This window comes from Onychomys torridus, chromosome 11, assembly GCF_903995425.1.
Source record: "Onychomys torridus chromosome 11, mOncTor1.1, whole genome shotgun sequence".
NCBI lineage: Eukaryota > Metazoa > Chordata > Mammalia > Rodentia > Cricetidae > Onychomys > Onychomys torridus.
Window position 1 is genome coordinate 21,327,718 of NC_050453.1, and position 14,003 is coordinate 21,341,720.

The 14,003-nt window shown below is 37.6% G+C and overlaps 1 protein-coding gene across 1 annotated transcript in view; it reads left to right on the forward strand.

The window, feature by feature from the left end:
* The first annotated feature begins 6,665 nt into the window (after positions 1 to 6,665).
* Positions 6,666 to 14,003, forward strand: part of LOC118593285 (pyrin and HIN domain-containing protein 1-like) — a 33,784-nt gene continuing 26,446 nt past the window's right edge. Inside the window, 7 exon segments of the mRNA XM_036202654.1 lie at positions 6,666 to 6,933; positions 8,212 to 8,286; positions 8,289 to 8,332; positions 9,338 to 9,493; positions 10,865 to 10,945; positions 10,947 to 11,282; positions 13,297 to 13,485. Coding sequence (XP_036058547.1) covers positions 6,666 to 6,933; positions 8,212 to 8,286; positions 8,289 to 8,332; positions 9,338 to 9,493; positions 10,865 to 10,945; positions 10,947 to 11,282; positions 13,297 to 13,485 — 1,149 coding nt within the window.

The following is a 14,003-nucleotide window of genomic DNA, read 5'->3' on the forward strand; positions in this document are numbered from 1 at the left end:
TCTGTTGTTACTCAAATATCAAGGCCACAAAAAGAGTCAATGGGAAAAGAAATTTATTGGCCAAAAACCTTTATGAATACAGTTAAAAATTCTCAATAAAATACTTGGAAACTAGATCCAAGAATACACAAAAAAGATTATTGACCACAACCAAGTTGGCTTCAACCCAGAAATGTACGTATGGTTCAATATGTGGAAACCAATAAACATAATCCACCACACGAATAGACTACACGATAAAAATCACAGGATCACCTTATTATACACAGAAAAGGCCTTGGACAAACTCCAACATCCCTTCTTGATAGAAGATCTGGACAGACTAGGAAACAAGAGATACCACAGCATAATAAGACAATTCACAACAATTTAGTTGGAGCCAACCTCCAACTAAACGGACAGAAACTCAAAGCATTCCTACTAAATTTAAGAACAAGACAAGGATATCTAGTCTCTCCATATCTATTCAATATAGTACATCAAGTCTTAGCTAGTGCAATATGACAGCTGAAGGAAATAAAGGACACAAGTAGAAAGGAAGATATCAAAGTATCCTTATTTTCAGATGATATGATTTTAAAAATAAAAGCACCTGAAAATTTACCAGGAAACTTTTCCATCTGGTAAATATACTCATTAAAAGAAACACTTTGCAAAATCCACACAGAGGGAAAAAAACCAGCAACCTGCAAATGATAAACAGATTGAGAAAGAAATCGGGTTTTATGCTGAGGTCTTTGATCCATTTGGAGTTGAGTTTTCTGCAGGGTAATAAGTATAGATCTACCTATATTCTTCTGCCTGCAGACATCCAGTTTGACAAGCACCAAGTGTTGAACATGCTGTCTTTTTTCCAATGTGTATTTATGTAACATATGTATGTGTGTATGGATATATATTTATGGGTATATATGTATATATACATAAACCAGGCATCCATAAGTGTGTGGACGTATGTCTAGGATTTCCATTCAATTCCTTTGATCAATATGTCCATTTTTGTGCCAATACCATGTTGGCTTTTTATTACTATAGCTCTGTAGTACAACTTGAAATCAAGCATAGTGATACTTCCAAGGAAGAGGAGAGTGCAAGGCATCCAAGATTGCTCAACTTGAAGAGAAGTGAAATGACTCTGACTAATGTCATTCTTTCCATCTTTAAAAATACTTCATGTTCTTGGCATTTGAGAGATGGCAACACCCTTGTCCAATCACTGAGGGATTTTTCTTCTTACTCAAATGAAACTAGCCCTGCTTCTTGCCTTGCAGATGAACTAGGATCTGGACACTGCTGAAGAAATTTCCAAGAAGGTGAGTTCTATGCCTGCTATGTAGAGTTGAGAGCTCTGTGGAACCCACAAAGTCACAGGGGAAATCAGCACTGCTTCCTTCAGAGGAGAGTGGAGGGATCAGAGCTGGTGCCAGTTGCTCTCAAGGCAGGGAACCCACAGCAGCTAGGTTCTGATGATTTGCTAGGGGAGATGGCAGACATCCTTATTCCACCCTTACTGGGACCTGAGCCAATAAAAGTGCATTTTGATTATGGCAGATAATAAAATAACTTTCTATATAAGTATGAGTAAATGGGAAATGAGAAGGCTTTATTTATCTTTGGTGGAGACTAAGAAGAAAATTGTTGGGTTGGTAATTGACTGGGTAAATGATAGGTAGTAACATCAAATATTTATTGTGAAAGAGTATTTAGTGAAATATATCAGGATATGGAACTTCACTTCAGTGTTCTGATGTTGAACAACATGAAAAATAAATGGACATGTATAATACAAAGCTCTACTGATTCTCAGTCATTTGAATGCATCTTTTTTTAATAATCAACGAACATACTTATCATTACCTTTTATATCAGCAGTATCTCAATCAGAGTGAGTTAGTTTCTGTCATCTTGAAAGTTATTTGATTTTTTTAATTTTAGATAACTTGGATTGTTTTAACTTCATTGGTGAAAAAATGTAGGTGGGTTAGGGAGAGTTAATAAGAAATATTATTCTATTACCTACTTTTAGAATATTTTAAAGGCTTCCCATGTACCCATTAGAGTTCTTAGTGTGCGCTTGAACAGAATATTACAGAACCTGATTTCAGAAGTGTATGTATGTAATGTAATATCTCTTGATGTATCATTTATGTTTCTCAAACATTCTAAATTCTTTACAGATGTTTACAGATTGTTAATTTAGTAAATTACTGAGAAATATACTGCTGTATCTATTAAAATATTGGGGCTTTTCTCAAATTCATAGATGATTATGCTCTTTAACATACACATACCTTTATTACCATCACTAGGAAGGGAGTAACAAGGCAGGGCACAAAAAGATATATAAGGCATGAATAAACAGTAAGTCTCTCTCTTGAGGCTGAGGATTTAGTAGAGGTAAGAATGTAGCTGGCTTGTTCTGTTTTTCTGATCTTTCAGTGTCATCCAATATCTGGCTCCAGGTTTCTTTTATTAATAAGACCGTTTAACAAATTTCTGTTACATACCTGAGTTAAGAAAATGCTTCCTTCAAAATTGCCTGTGAGAGAGTGTGTAGCTCCTATTCTTGATTAATGATTGATGTGAGTATGTAACCTGGGGGTCAGGGGGAGCAGTGTCACTCATGTGCAGGTGGTCCCGAGTGCTGAGCAAAGCATGAGGATCAAGCCAGTAATCAGTGTTTCCTGTGGCTCCTGCTTCAGTCATGCATCCAGGTTCTAGCCTTGAGTTTCTGCTCTGACTTCCTTCATCAAAGAACTGTGATGTGGAAATGTAAAATGACATGACCCCTTTCTTCCCAAGTTGGTTTTAGTCATGGTGTTTTATCCCAGCAATATAACCTGTAACTAAGAAAGAAATGGGTACTTGGTTTGTTGGATGTTTTTGTGACACACCTGTGTTTTAGGAAGGATTATGAAAGAACTTTGTAACTTTGAGACATAAAAGTTACAATGGATGTTTAGAGTTTAATGAACTATTTTGAGAACTACTAGATAATCCAGAAGGCAGTGCGGATGATGGAGACCTTGCTTGGAAATTTAACAAGGAAGGTAGAGAGTCTCCTAAAGAATCTACTGAGACCACTCAATATTTTGAATTACAAATTTGTGATTCTGGTCAACTGGGACTGAAGAATTGGCCATGAATAAGAAGAAACCAGTATTATTGAAGTATAATCTTGGAAGTGTCTTCTCACTGTCAGTCAGTAAACAGAATTTGAAGTTGTCGTCCAGAGGGGGACAAGGCTGTCCTTTGTGCTGACATCCAAACTTTGTAATGTGAAAGACTCGCTCAGGTGGTACTGGTTTTGGAGGTATGAATGGATCATAGGGAATAGCTGAGGCTTGTCACTGTGAAAGGCGATGAAAAAGTATTGGTGAAGATACTAACCAGATGCATAGGGACCCTAGCATTCTTGAGATGTCAGTGCCACGGGATGACACCAAAGATAGCAGCAGGTATGGCAGGAGGTAGCCTAAGCACAGGGAACTACTGTGTGTGCTTGGACGGAAGAGCAAGAGAAATGGAGCTGCCAAGGCCCTTTGGAGACCAGAGAATCCTTTTACACTGTAGAATTTGATTTTGCTTTGATTTGAATGTACTTATAACCTGGTTTTCCCCTCTTGGAATAATGAAGTAGGTAACATTTATTTATAGGAGCTCACAGTTGAGACACTTTAAATTTTTAAACACTTTGGAATTTTAGAGAGACTTGGGATGTTATAGAGAGGCTTTGAAGTTTGGAAGAGACTTTAGGTATTTTAAAGAGACTGAACATTGAAAGTGTTTAGCTTTGTAGCAGTGAGGATGAACACATATTGATATGCAAAATCTAGTGGGCATAGATAGGCACTGATGCATATGTACTATGTTGTGTAAACTGGAAATTTTACTGAGGTTGGGATAATTAGTCCAAATTCAAAAGCAGTAACACTTCAAAAACAAAACGTGTGTTCTCAAAAAAATAGAACCCATAAAAATTACACATTGTCTTTGTCATCACATATCTGGTTGTATTTGAAATATTTGTGTTTTCACAAGTATCAACTCAAATAAAAGCTTTCTATTTGAATTTTCCCTGGGATCTGGAGATCAGTATTGTATGAAAACTGGAATGCTGCTCTGAAGAAAGGAGTTTCATTGTTGAGAATCAGCTTTACTCTCCTTCTTGAATTTTTTATTGTCTTTTTTAATGTCTTATAGCTTAAATAGTATGTCATTTTCTTAATACTCTTCATCTTTCCTGTCATGTACCTTGTGTGGATATACTATTCATCCTTGGATTTCTTTGAGCATGGAGGATACTCATTTTTTTTTTCATTAAAAAAATGGGAATAAATTAAAAACCCTAGAAACTTAATATCCAATTAAACTGAGGTTCTTAGAGGCATGATTCCCAAACTAAAATACCATGAAGTGAATTAGAATATTGAACTTATTCCATTTTCTGAAGATCATCACAGAAGTCTATAAAAGGTGAATAAGCTACAGAGCAGAACTGTAGTTGGAGAGCTTCTCTCCAGGTGCCACCAAGCCCTGTTAGTCCAACAACCCACTTGTAAAATAAACACACAGATATTTATATTATTTAAACTGCTTGGCCATTAGCTCAGGCCTACCATTGTCTAGCTCTTACTCTTATATTTAGCCCATTTCTATTAATCTATACTTTGCCACATGGCTTGTGGCTTACCAGTACCTTATCTCTTTCTTGTCATGGCAGCAGCTGGCAGTATCTCCCTGCCCCAGCCTCTACTTTCCAGAATTCTCCTCCTCCTTGCACCGCCTACCCTATACTTCCTGCCTACTGGCCAATCAGCACTTTATTTATTTTAACCAATCAGATCAACACATTTGATATACAGAACATCCCACAGCACAGAACACTCTTTCCATTGGGGAATATCCAGAAAGCCAATTTTTTCTTGCTTCTTATTTTCTAATTTTTGTTATTTATTCCTTACAAATGTCTCTGATGAGAATTGAAAGACCCATTGGCTTAATAATAAGTTTAATTCTGTTCCTATTTAGCAGTGTAAAGTCTCAACTAGAGACTATGAGTAGTCTAGTCACAGGTTTTCAGTCTCAGAATGGTGCCAGGTATGGGTTTCCACTCATACAGCCCTTAGATCAAATCACAAAATGGATGATTAATTCCACAACATTCATGCCACTGTTGGCCAATGATTATTTTGCCAGACTGTTTGTTACTGTTCCTGCAAGGATCCGCAACTGAGTAATGTTAATTTTTATTTTGCTCCTCCAGTATTTTCCATAGTATCTTCCAGAATTGGAAAATCTAGACTGTAGTAATAAGGCTTCAAGGTGAGTATCAACTTGATTTTTCCATGTTCTGTGACTCAAGAATCTGTTGTCTTCTGCAATTGAGTCTTACCATAAAGTACTGGAGTATACCCAAGAGCATTGTCAACAGTCTATATGTTGGGGGTCTACGAGAACTGACTGGCCAATAACTTCAAGAGAGCAAATTCATTCCTACCACTGAGATTTTTGTTAACCTGTGGTGTCTAGTAGCAACATTCCTGCTGCATTATAGAGTAATGTGTAAATTCTAGAAAGATAGTTAGATTGATAGATGAAAGATAGATATAGATAGATAAATGAGATAGATAGAAAGATAGTTTTTAGATAGCAAGAAAGAAAGAAGTTTGATGATATATAGAAGTTTGATGACATTTTAGTCAGTTTCTACAGCAATAGGTTTTCACATTTGTTTTAGAAATATAATTACTGTTAGTTACTCCTCTCTCTATTTCTTCCACTCTCCTTCCCTCCCATCACACACACCTTTTAACTCTGAGGTTTTCAAGTTTATGAAAAATAGACACACAAATAAATGTGAGAATGGCTTGCCAAACAATGAAAAAGAAATTAGACATACTATAAACCTTTATTTTAGGAGTATATTTTGTATATTTTGAAGCATATGATCTCAGGAATAAAAACAAATATAAATGGCAGGGTGGAGTTTACTGAAGGATGTTCAATATATTTTATGACAAAGGAATATTTTTAATAGGTTAGGACACTATTAAAAGATCTGGAGAATATTTTTACATGACTTGTTTGTAGACCACAATCCAAGCCTGGGAGAGACAGGATGCTAATGAAGGGTGTTTGAGGCAAAGCCTAGTGGACAATGGTCAGTGGCTCAGCTTGGTCATCTTACTTCAGTCATTGTATCTAGGTACACAGTAATAGGATGCAGTCCATTTGCGTATAGGTCACTTTAGAATGGGAAAAATCAGAAAACCACAGGCAGATATCCAGGGACAGTCTCCAGAACCAAATAAGAATGGAAAAAGGATCCAGGATATTAACACTCATAGCCCTGACTCTAAACACTGCAACAATTACTGATTCCAAAACTTTTCTTCAACCACAACTGCCATAGTCTAAGTCACCTAAGATACCTTATGGGGAAGAATATCCTAGGCTTGTTTATTAGTACAGAAGTTCTACATCTCATCTGCACAATGGCACAGCGTGTATTTAACTCTGCTTTTCTCTTACATGCAATTATAATTATTATCAATTAGGGTCATTGACTCACACAGGAATAGCCTTGTTTTGCAATTGTCTGTATATGTTTGTAATCCTACACCCATTTTCATATTTTAGGATCGTCCATAATTTGAGAGCTAATGAGTGAATACAAGATAATTGTTCTTCAACAAGGATTAGAGGATGTGGCTGTGGACGACTACCAGTTTAGGAGAATCAAGTCCTTACTAAGAAAAAAACTAAATCTAACAAAAAAGATGCAGAATGATTATGACAAAATTCAGATAGCTGACCTGATGGAGGACACATTTCCAAAAGATACTGGACTGGACCTGTTGATAAATGTGTGTGAAAGCATTGAAGAACTTGAAGACCTTGCTGAAAGGCTTAGAACAGAGCAAGCCAAAGGTAACATGGGAGCACCCTGGACATTCATCCCTTTTCCAATCTCCCCAAACTTTCTGGCAGAGATCAGAGCTGATATGTCCCTTTCCCAGTATGTGCTTTAGAAACTATGGGGGTTGAAGCATTTCAGATGTCAACAAGTTGATGATTTCAAGAACCATTTCTTACAAAGAAACTTGATATATTTCAGGCTATACATTTTTTGCATTGGAAGTAAATAAAATAAAAAGCGGTTTTGAGATAGGTTAGAACATCCAAATATTATAGAAAAACTAGAAAATAATAAAATAAAGATGGAAAAAATCATTTAAAGCATTTAAAAAGAGTAAATTTAATACTAAGTAACAATCATCCATTCATCAATATCTTTTCTGGTAAAAAATGTAGGAGGCCTCATTTTAGAAATGTGAAGTTTCTTTTTATAGTCTGCGGGTTTAAACAATATTGGACATCCTGGTATACAACTATGACATGTGAATTTAGCATAAGAAGGCCCAGAAAAGGAGACCTGTAGATTAAGAATACCATGAGTTCCATATAAATATATAACACCAATATAGAAGTTAAAATACAATGTCTGTATGTGACTTGGTTCCACTGGTGGCCTTCTAGCCACATAGAGCCTTTGCAGCAGACCACAGCAAACTCACAGACACAAGTAGAGACACAACAGTTCTTGAAATTGTTGGAGGATATTTGATCACACTGTGCACCCCGAGATTGCATTTTTTGCTGGGGAAAAAAAACTGTTTCCAGGTTTGAGCTCAGCTCTGCACACCCATTTATTCCAAGAGCATTCTGTTTGAAAATTGTAAACTGGATTAAACAAAGGCAACCATAGGTCAAGAGGTAGAGTGAGCAACCAGCTGTTTAGAACTGAGCATTGGGTTATTGAGAAAACAACATAGAGAATAACCAGTCAGAGAGAAGCACAGGAAGTAGAAGTGAGGGACTTTGAGTTTGATAGGGTTTGGTTTGAGATGGTATAAGAAATGGAGTTTATGGGACACCAACAGAAAAGAAGATCAGCTGGGTGCTTTCTCTGCCTCTGTGAGCTAGCAGGTTGTTGCCTTGACATCTGGCTCCTGAGTCTTTATTGGTAAACTTGAATGATTTAAGTTTTGTTAAAAACAACATGAAATTGTTGTCTTTCTGTAAAACTATTAATGAAAATGGAATAAATTATCAATTTCATTTTAAAAACAGAAAATAAATAATTCTGAATGAACTTCAGCCATCTTAACCACTTCCCTGGATTTATTGTTTTCGTTATCCCAACAGTTAAAAAGCAAAAGAAAGGAAAAAACGAAACTGCAGTGAAAAAAAGAAAGCAGGAAGAACCCAGTAGTTCCCGATCTCTTTCCACCATAATGAATCAGACATGAGTAAGCCCTCTGCACAGGTAAGGTGGCTAGTCTCCCACCAAAAAGTTTCTCCCCAGGTTCTTCCACTTCTTAGTTTTTTAGGAAGATTCAGTACTCTATCTAGTCCAAGGCTCTAGTGAGAACAGGTTTTAAGTCAACAAATTCATAGGGAGCTGTCACTCCTTCAGTGTCAGATATACAACAATGTCTCTAACTTGAGCAGTATAACTCAAAGGATGGAAACAAAAAATTACCACATGGCTTTTTAAAGACCATTTTCTGAAATAGCAGTTGCTTTGGGATATGGCTTTTATAAAGACTAAACCTAAATATGGACTTTGTAATTCTAAACCTAATACTCTTCAGCCACCACCCGGATAGGGTGAGATAAATGTAATTTTTCTACTTCTCTATGAGACAGTTCTATATGTCTTAGTTGTGTTTTTATTGTTTTAAAGAGATGTCATGACTACAGTAACTCTTATTTGAAAACACATTATTGGGATTTGCTTACATTCAGAGGGTTAGTCCATTATTGTCATGGTGGGAAGCATGGCAGCATTCAGGCAGACATTGTCCTGGAGAGGTAGTAGAGAATTCTATATCTCCACAGGCAGTTGTAAAGGAGAGTGACAGTGGGCCTGTCTTCAGCATCCAAAAACTCAAGGCCAACCCCTCAGTGACACACTTCCTCCAACAAACCAGACCTACTCCAACAAGAACATACCTCCTAACACGGCCACACCCTGGAGACCAAGCATTCAAATGTAGGAGTCTATGGGGACCATTCTCATTCAAACACCCCATTGTACAATACATCTGCTAAGAATGGGACGTGCATAATTAAACAAATATAATTAGAATCCAGTAATTAAAGAAAATTTCTTATGGTCTTGAATTATGATTTATTTAATACTAAAGACATCACTAAGAACTGAGGATTAAACTGTACAGAAAAACACATCTTAGCATCTACAAAGCCTGGGGTTCAATTTACAACACATGGGAAAATCAGTAAGGAGAGACAAACATTGTCCTTTCAGAAAAAGAGAAAACAAACCATGAAAACTGAAGGTGGCAAGAAAAGCAAGCAGACTCCGCTTCCAGAACCTTCAGGAAGCAAAACACAAAGAGATGAATGTTGTCTTCAGACTCCTCAGAAGCCTCCACCAGCACTATCCAGCAGTTCCTCAAGCAAGGTACCACTTTCCAATTCCTAATGCTTGCCCCTTTCCTAAACATATCTCTGGGCAAACCACAACCTTAGACAAACTTCTCCCTGGTCCAATACTACAAAGATTTTCCTCATATTATTAAATAGTTCATTAAGTTATCTAATCATGTATCAGAGCCTCCATGGTATTTAAGTGGTAAGTATTTATGAAATGATTTCTAATAATGCCAACCAACTGTCTACTTAGTGTTCAGAAAGAAAGTATAGGGGAGACAAACAGGGATAAACACAGGATAGTCTCAATCCCCATTGCCTAGTTTCTTCTAAGCCCTTTTCCCTTTGCTGGTGACCAACAAAAGGTTACTTTCATCATTCTATGCTCTTCTCACCAGGTGTTCTGATACATTCTGTTTCCCTGCTTGGAAGTCTTTATCTTTGTCCATTCACTAACCAAATACTGTCTATCTATAATGGTCACTTTTGCTGAGAGTCAGCTTCAGACCCTCCCAGGCATACATTAAACTTTCCCAGCCATTCCTCATCAAAGGGAATGGCTTCCTATTCCCATTTTGATGCTTTCTTAATATAATTACAAGGATCACAACCTGGAAAGAAGTTCTCATCTAATCTCCTAATCATGTACTTTTTCTCATTTCCTAATTAATGCCATCATTTAATCTGCTGCTCCAGTTATAAGGGAAATGTACTTCCTGATGTTACAACACACCCATCAGAAATCAGTTAAACCTAACCACCCATAGGGTGAAGTCTGTATGTTTCCAAATCAGATTTCAAAGAGTTCTGCTAGCTGCCTCCCTGTGCTGGTACCCAGGTTGGCCATGACTTCCAGCATGCTTCCTCTTTCAGCTCTACAGTCACAGTGCTTTCCTGATGCTCTGAAAGGAGTGGTATGCTGAGGAGGCAGGTGATCAAAGTAAAACGACTTCAGCAACTTTTTCTGGTCCCAGCATTCTCCTCCATGCCTGCTATTATGCAAAAGACCGACTTTTAGCCTGAATCCTTTCTGATTAACAATCTTTGAGGGCATCTTCCTGGGGCTGCCTACCTAACCCTTTTACCACAAACCTCTGACATTTTTGACAAGGTTTTGTAACTGAAATCTTAAAAATAGTCTTAAATAGAGGACTTGACGAGAGCATTGAAGGCTTTGAGTTCATTCCCCAGAACTACAAGTATGATCGCTTTATCTACCAGGTAGGTATGCTTAGTATTAACTGGGATCACTAGGAAGTGATTTAGATACATATCCATTTCTTACTTTTTTAAGGGTATAGTATGGCAATCTTTGTCTAGATGTTCTCCTCTAAACTCTCTGGAATCGTGCCTCATGATCTGACTGAACTATGCATGTTTATCCTGTGTGTGTTTTATGTAGACACCAAGGTGTGGAAATGTACCAAAGGAGCCTTCTAAGGTGGAAGGTCACCATCGAGTTCCCAAAGAAGTGGTGGTGTTGAAAAGTAACAGAACCATTTACTTATGATTTGACTGATGACAAAAGGATGTTCCATGCCACAGTGGCTACTGAGACTGAATTCTTCAGAGTGAAGGTTTTTGACACAGCCCTAAAGAACAAGTTCATCCCACAAAAGATCGTCGCCATATCAGATTATTTTGGCGCCAATGGGTTTCTGGAGATATATGGAGCCTCTTGTGTGTCTGATGTCAATGTTAACCAAACGATGATTATCTCAAATACAGTGAGGAAAAGAGCCAATGGAACTCCTAAAATTAAGGATCTTTTCTCTCAAACAAAAGAGACATATGTGAATGGAGTGTTTGTGGTAACTAAGGTAGGCCACTACATTATTTGTAGAATGCCTTTGCATTCTGAGATTTTTAGGTTTAACTTGGACTGGAATTTGTTCAACTTACTTAACACAGGAAGTAATTGCCTTTCATGTCAGCAAGAGATGAGTAGGGTTTCCTCACTTTGCAGATTGGGATGCTCTCTTATCATTCTTCCCCTCAAGGTACCACAGGAAAATTCTTTAGAAAGATTCCATCGATAGCCTTTGATATTTCCCTGGCTGTGACAATCCATCTATAGCCATCCTAGTCCCAGACATTATTCAGTTATTGTCACACATTCCTTTTAGATTCTATTTCTTTTATAGCTTCCTTGCCCAATCAGTAGTGAATGAAGAGGCAAACTCATAGCCTGCATACAGTTTGAGATGATAAGAATAAAAAAGCAAAGGGATTATTCTGCCCATGAATGAAGCCATGTCCAACAAGCCAGGATTATTTATCTAATGTGATCTCATTATCTCGTTCTTTACTTTTTATCAAGATCTTTTGATAGAGAGACTAATGTTTTAAATAGTGAAAGAGAGGAGTTTAATAGCTTCACAATTTGTAACTAGGCATGATGAAAGTGAGGAAATTTAAGAAATTCTATCACTTTCTAGAATACCTTTAACTGCTGATGCATCAATTCATTAGATTGCTTGTTTAATGTGTGATTCCATAATTCATTGTGTATGAATCAGGCATGGCTTTTTCCTTTTATCTATGCTGTTTTTGACTGTGCTGCTACATTTGGTTACACAATTAATAAGTAAACTAAGTGGGACTCAAACTAAAACACCAGAACTGAATGCTATAGATTTAACTTTTGAGAGATTAGAGAAGAACAGAATGAATCAATATGCACATTGAGCAAATGTGATCCATTTAAACAGGAGGGATGTGTGTGTGTGTGTGTGTGTGTGTGTGTGTGTGTGTGTGTGTGCGCGCCCCTGTGCCTGTCGGTCTGTATGTCTGTCTATTTGTTTCTCATGCTGTTTCTTTTTTATTTCTGTTAGCTTGTTCATTTGTTTTATTTTTATTGGTTTGTCTTCTTTATTTGACTGTTTTCTTAAAAGAGATACAAAGAAGGTGTGGAGGGTAGGGAGGTGAGGATTATCTAGGAGGAAGTAGGGGAGAGGGTATATGAACCAAAATGTTAAATGAAAATAGCTTTTGGGGTTGGGGATTTAGCTCAGTGGTAGAGCACTCGCCTAGCAAGTGCAGGCCCTGGGTTTGATCCTAAGTTAAAAAAAAAAAAAAAAAAGAACAGAAAATAACTTTATTTCCAATAAAAAAATAGAATAAATTAAATGAAAAGGGACTTATAATAGTCTTTCTCAGACTCACAGTGAGCCAAAAGTAGCCTCTTCTTCTCTGGCCTCCTGGATGTAACTAAGAAACCTGAAATGGTAACTAAATGGGGTTTGCTGTGTATTTATTTCATTTTTGATCCCTTACTTTGGAACCTGAAGAAACCTCAGCTATTCTGACATGTTCCCACTAGTACTTAGGAAGACACTCATTTGTTCTAAAGACATCAGCAGATGAAGACTCAAGTAGGTAAAACTTAAGAGTGGTTGCCAAGGGATGCAGTGATGGCTCAGTTATTAAGGGCTAGGCACACAGAACCTCCAGAGTAGTTTGCAAGAAAAGATTAGTTCACCAGAACATCTTCACCTCTTCTGTTCCTGTGACACGATTTTTTCAGTTATTTCTTTATTTTGTCTGGGAGAGCTGAGAGAAACACAAAGCCATGAAAGTAGTGTGGAAATCAAAAGGCACTCTGTGAATGAGTTCTCTCCTTCTACCATGAATCCTGGAAACTGAGCCTAGGCAATCAGGCTTGCCAACAAGCACCCTTACCACAGTGACATCTCACTGACCCTTGTACCTAAGATTCTAAACCTCAGAGCCATACTTGCCTCATCAGGGACAGGTTTATGCTAACACTATTTCTCATAGATGTGACAAGCTTTCACATATTTCCTAAAAGATGAATGTTAACTTGTTTCTCAGAAAAATGAGAGAAATGACTTCATTTACTATGGGACTGAAGATGATACCGGGAAAATGGAAGTGGTGGTCTCTGGACCACTGACCAGTATCAAGTGTGAGCCAGGCAATAAAGTTCAACTCATCTGCTTTCAATTGACCTCAAATGAAGATACTTGGCAGCTGAAGTCTGTAAGGCACAGCTACATGCAGGTGTGTGCTCTGGGAAATTCCATTCTTCCTAAGAATCATGTGTTATTTTATTACTCTAATAAAACTTGATTGTTGGCATTACAAAGAAAATCTAACAGTTGGTTAAATGGCGTCGCTTGTGGCTGGCCGCCGCCTGCAAGGGCCATGCTGACAGGGAGAGTGCTGGAGTAGTCTCACGAGTTACGGTTTCCTTTCTAGAGCTCTATTGAGAGAGAGAGAGAGAAGAGAGGAGAAGAGAAGAGAAGAGAAGAGAAGAGAAGAGAAGAGAAGAGAAGAGAAGAGAAGAGAAGAGAAGAGAAGAGAGGGAGAGACCACGTGGAGAGGGGAGAACAGATGGAAGGAGATAGAGCAGAAAGAGAGAACACACAGAGGGCACACCCGCTTTTTTAGGCTGGGATGCCATCACAGGCTTGTGATGTAATGAAGGACAGAATCCTTACACTAACAAGTGGAGGAAAATTAAGCTTTACCCATTTAATAAGTTGACTTCCTTTCCTTATTTTTTAAGTAAGTTTTTA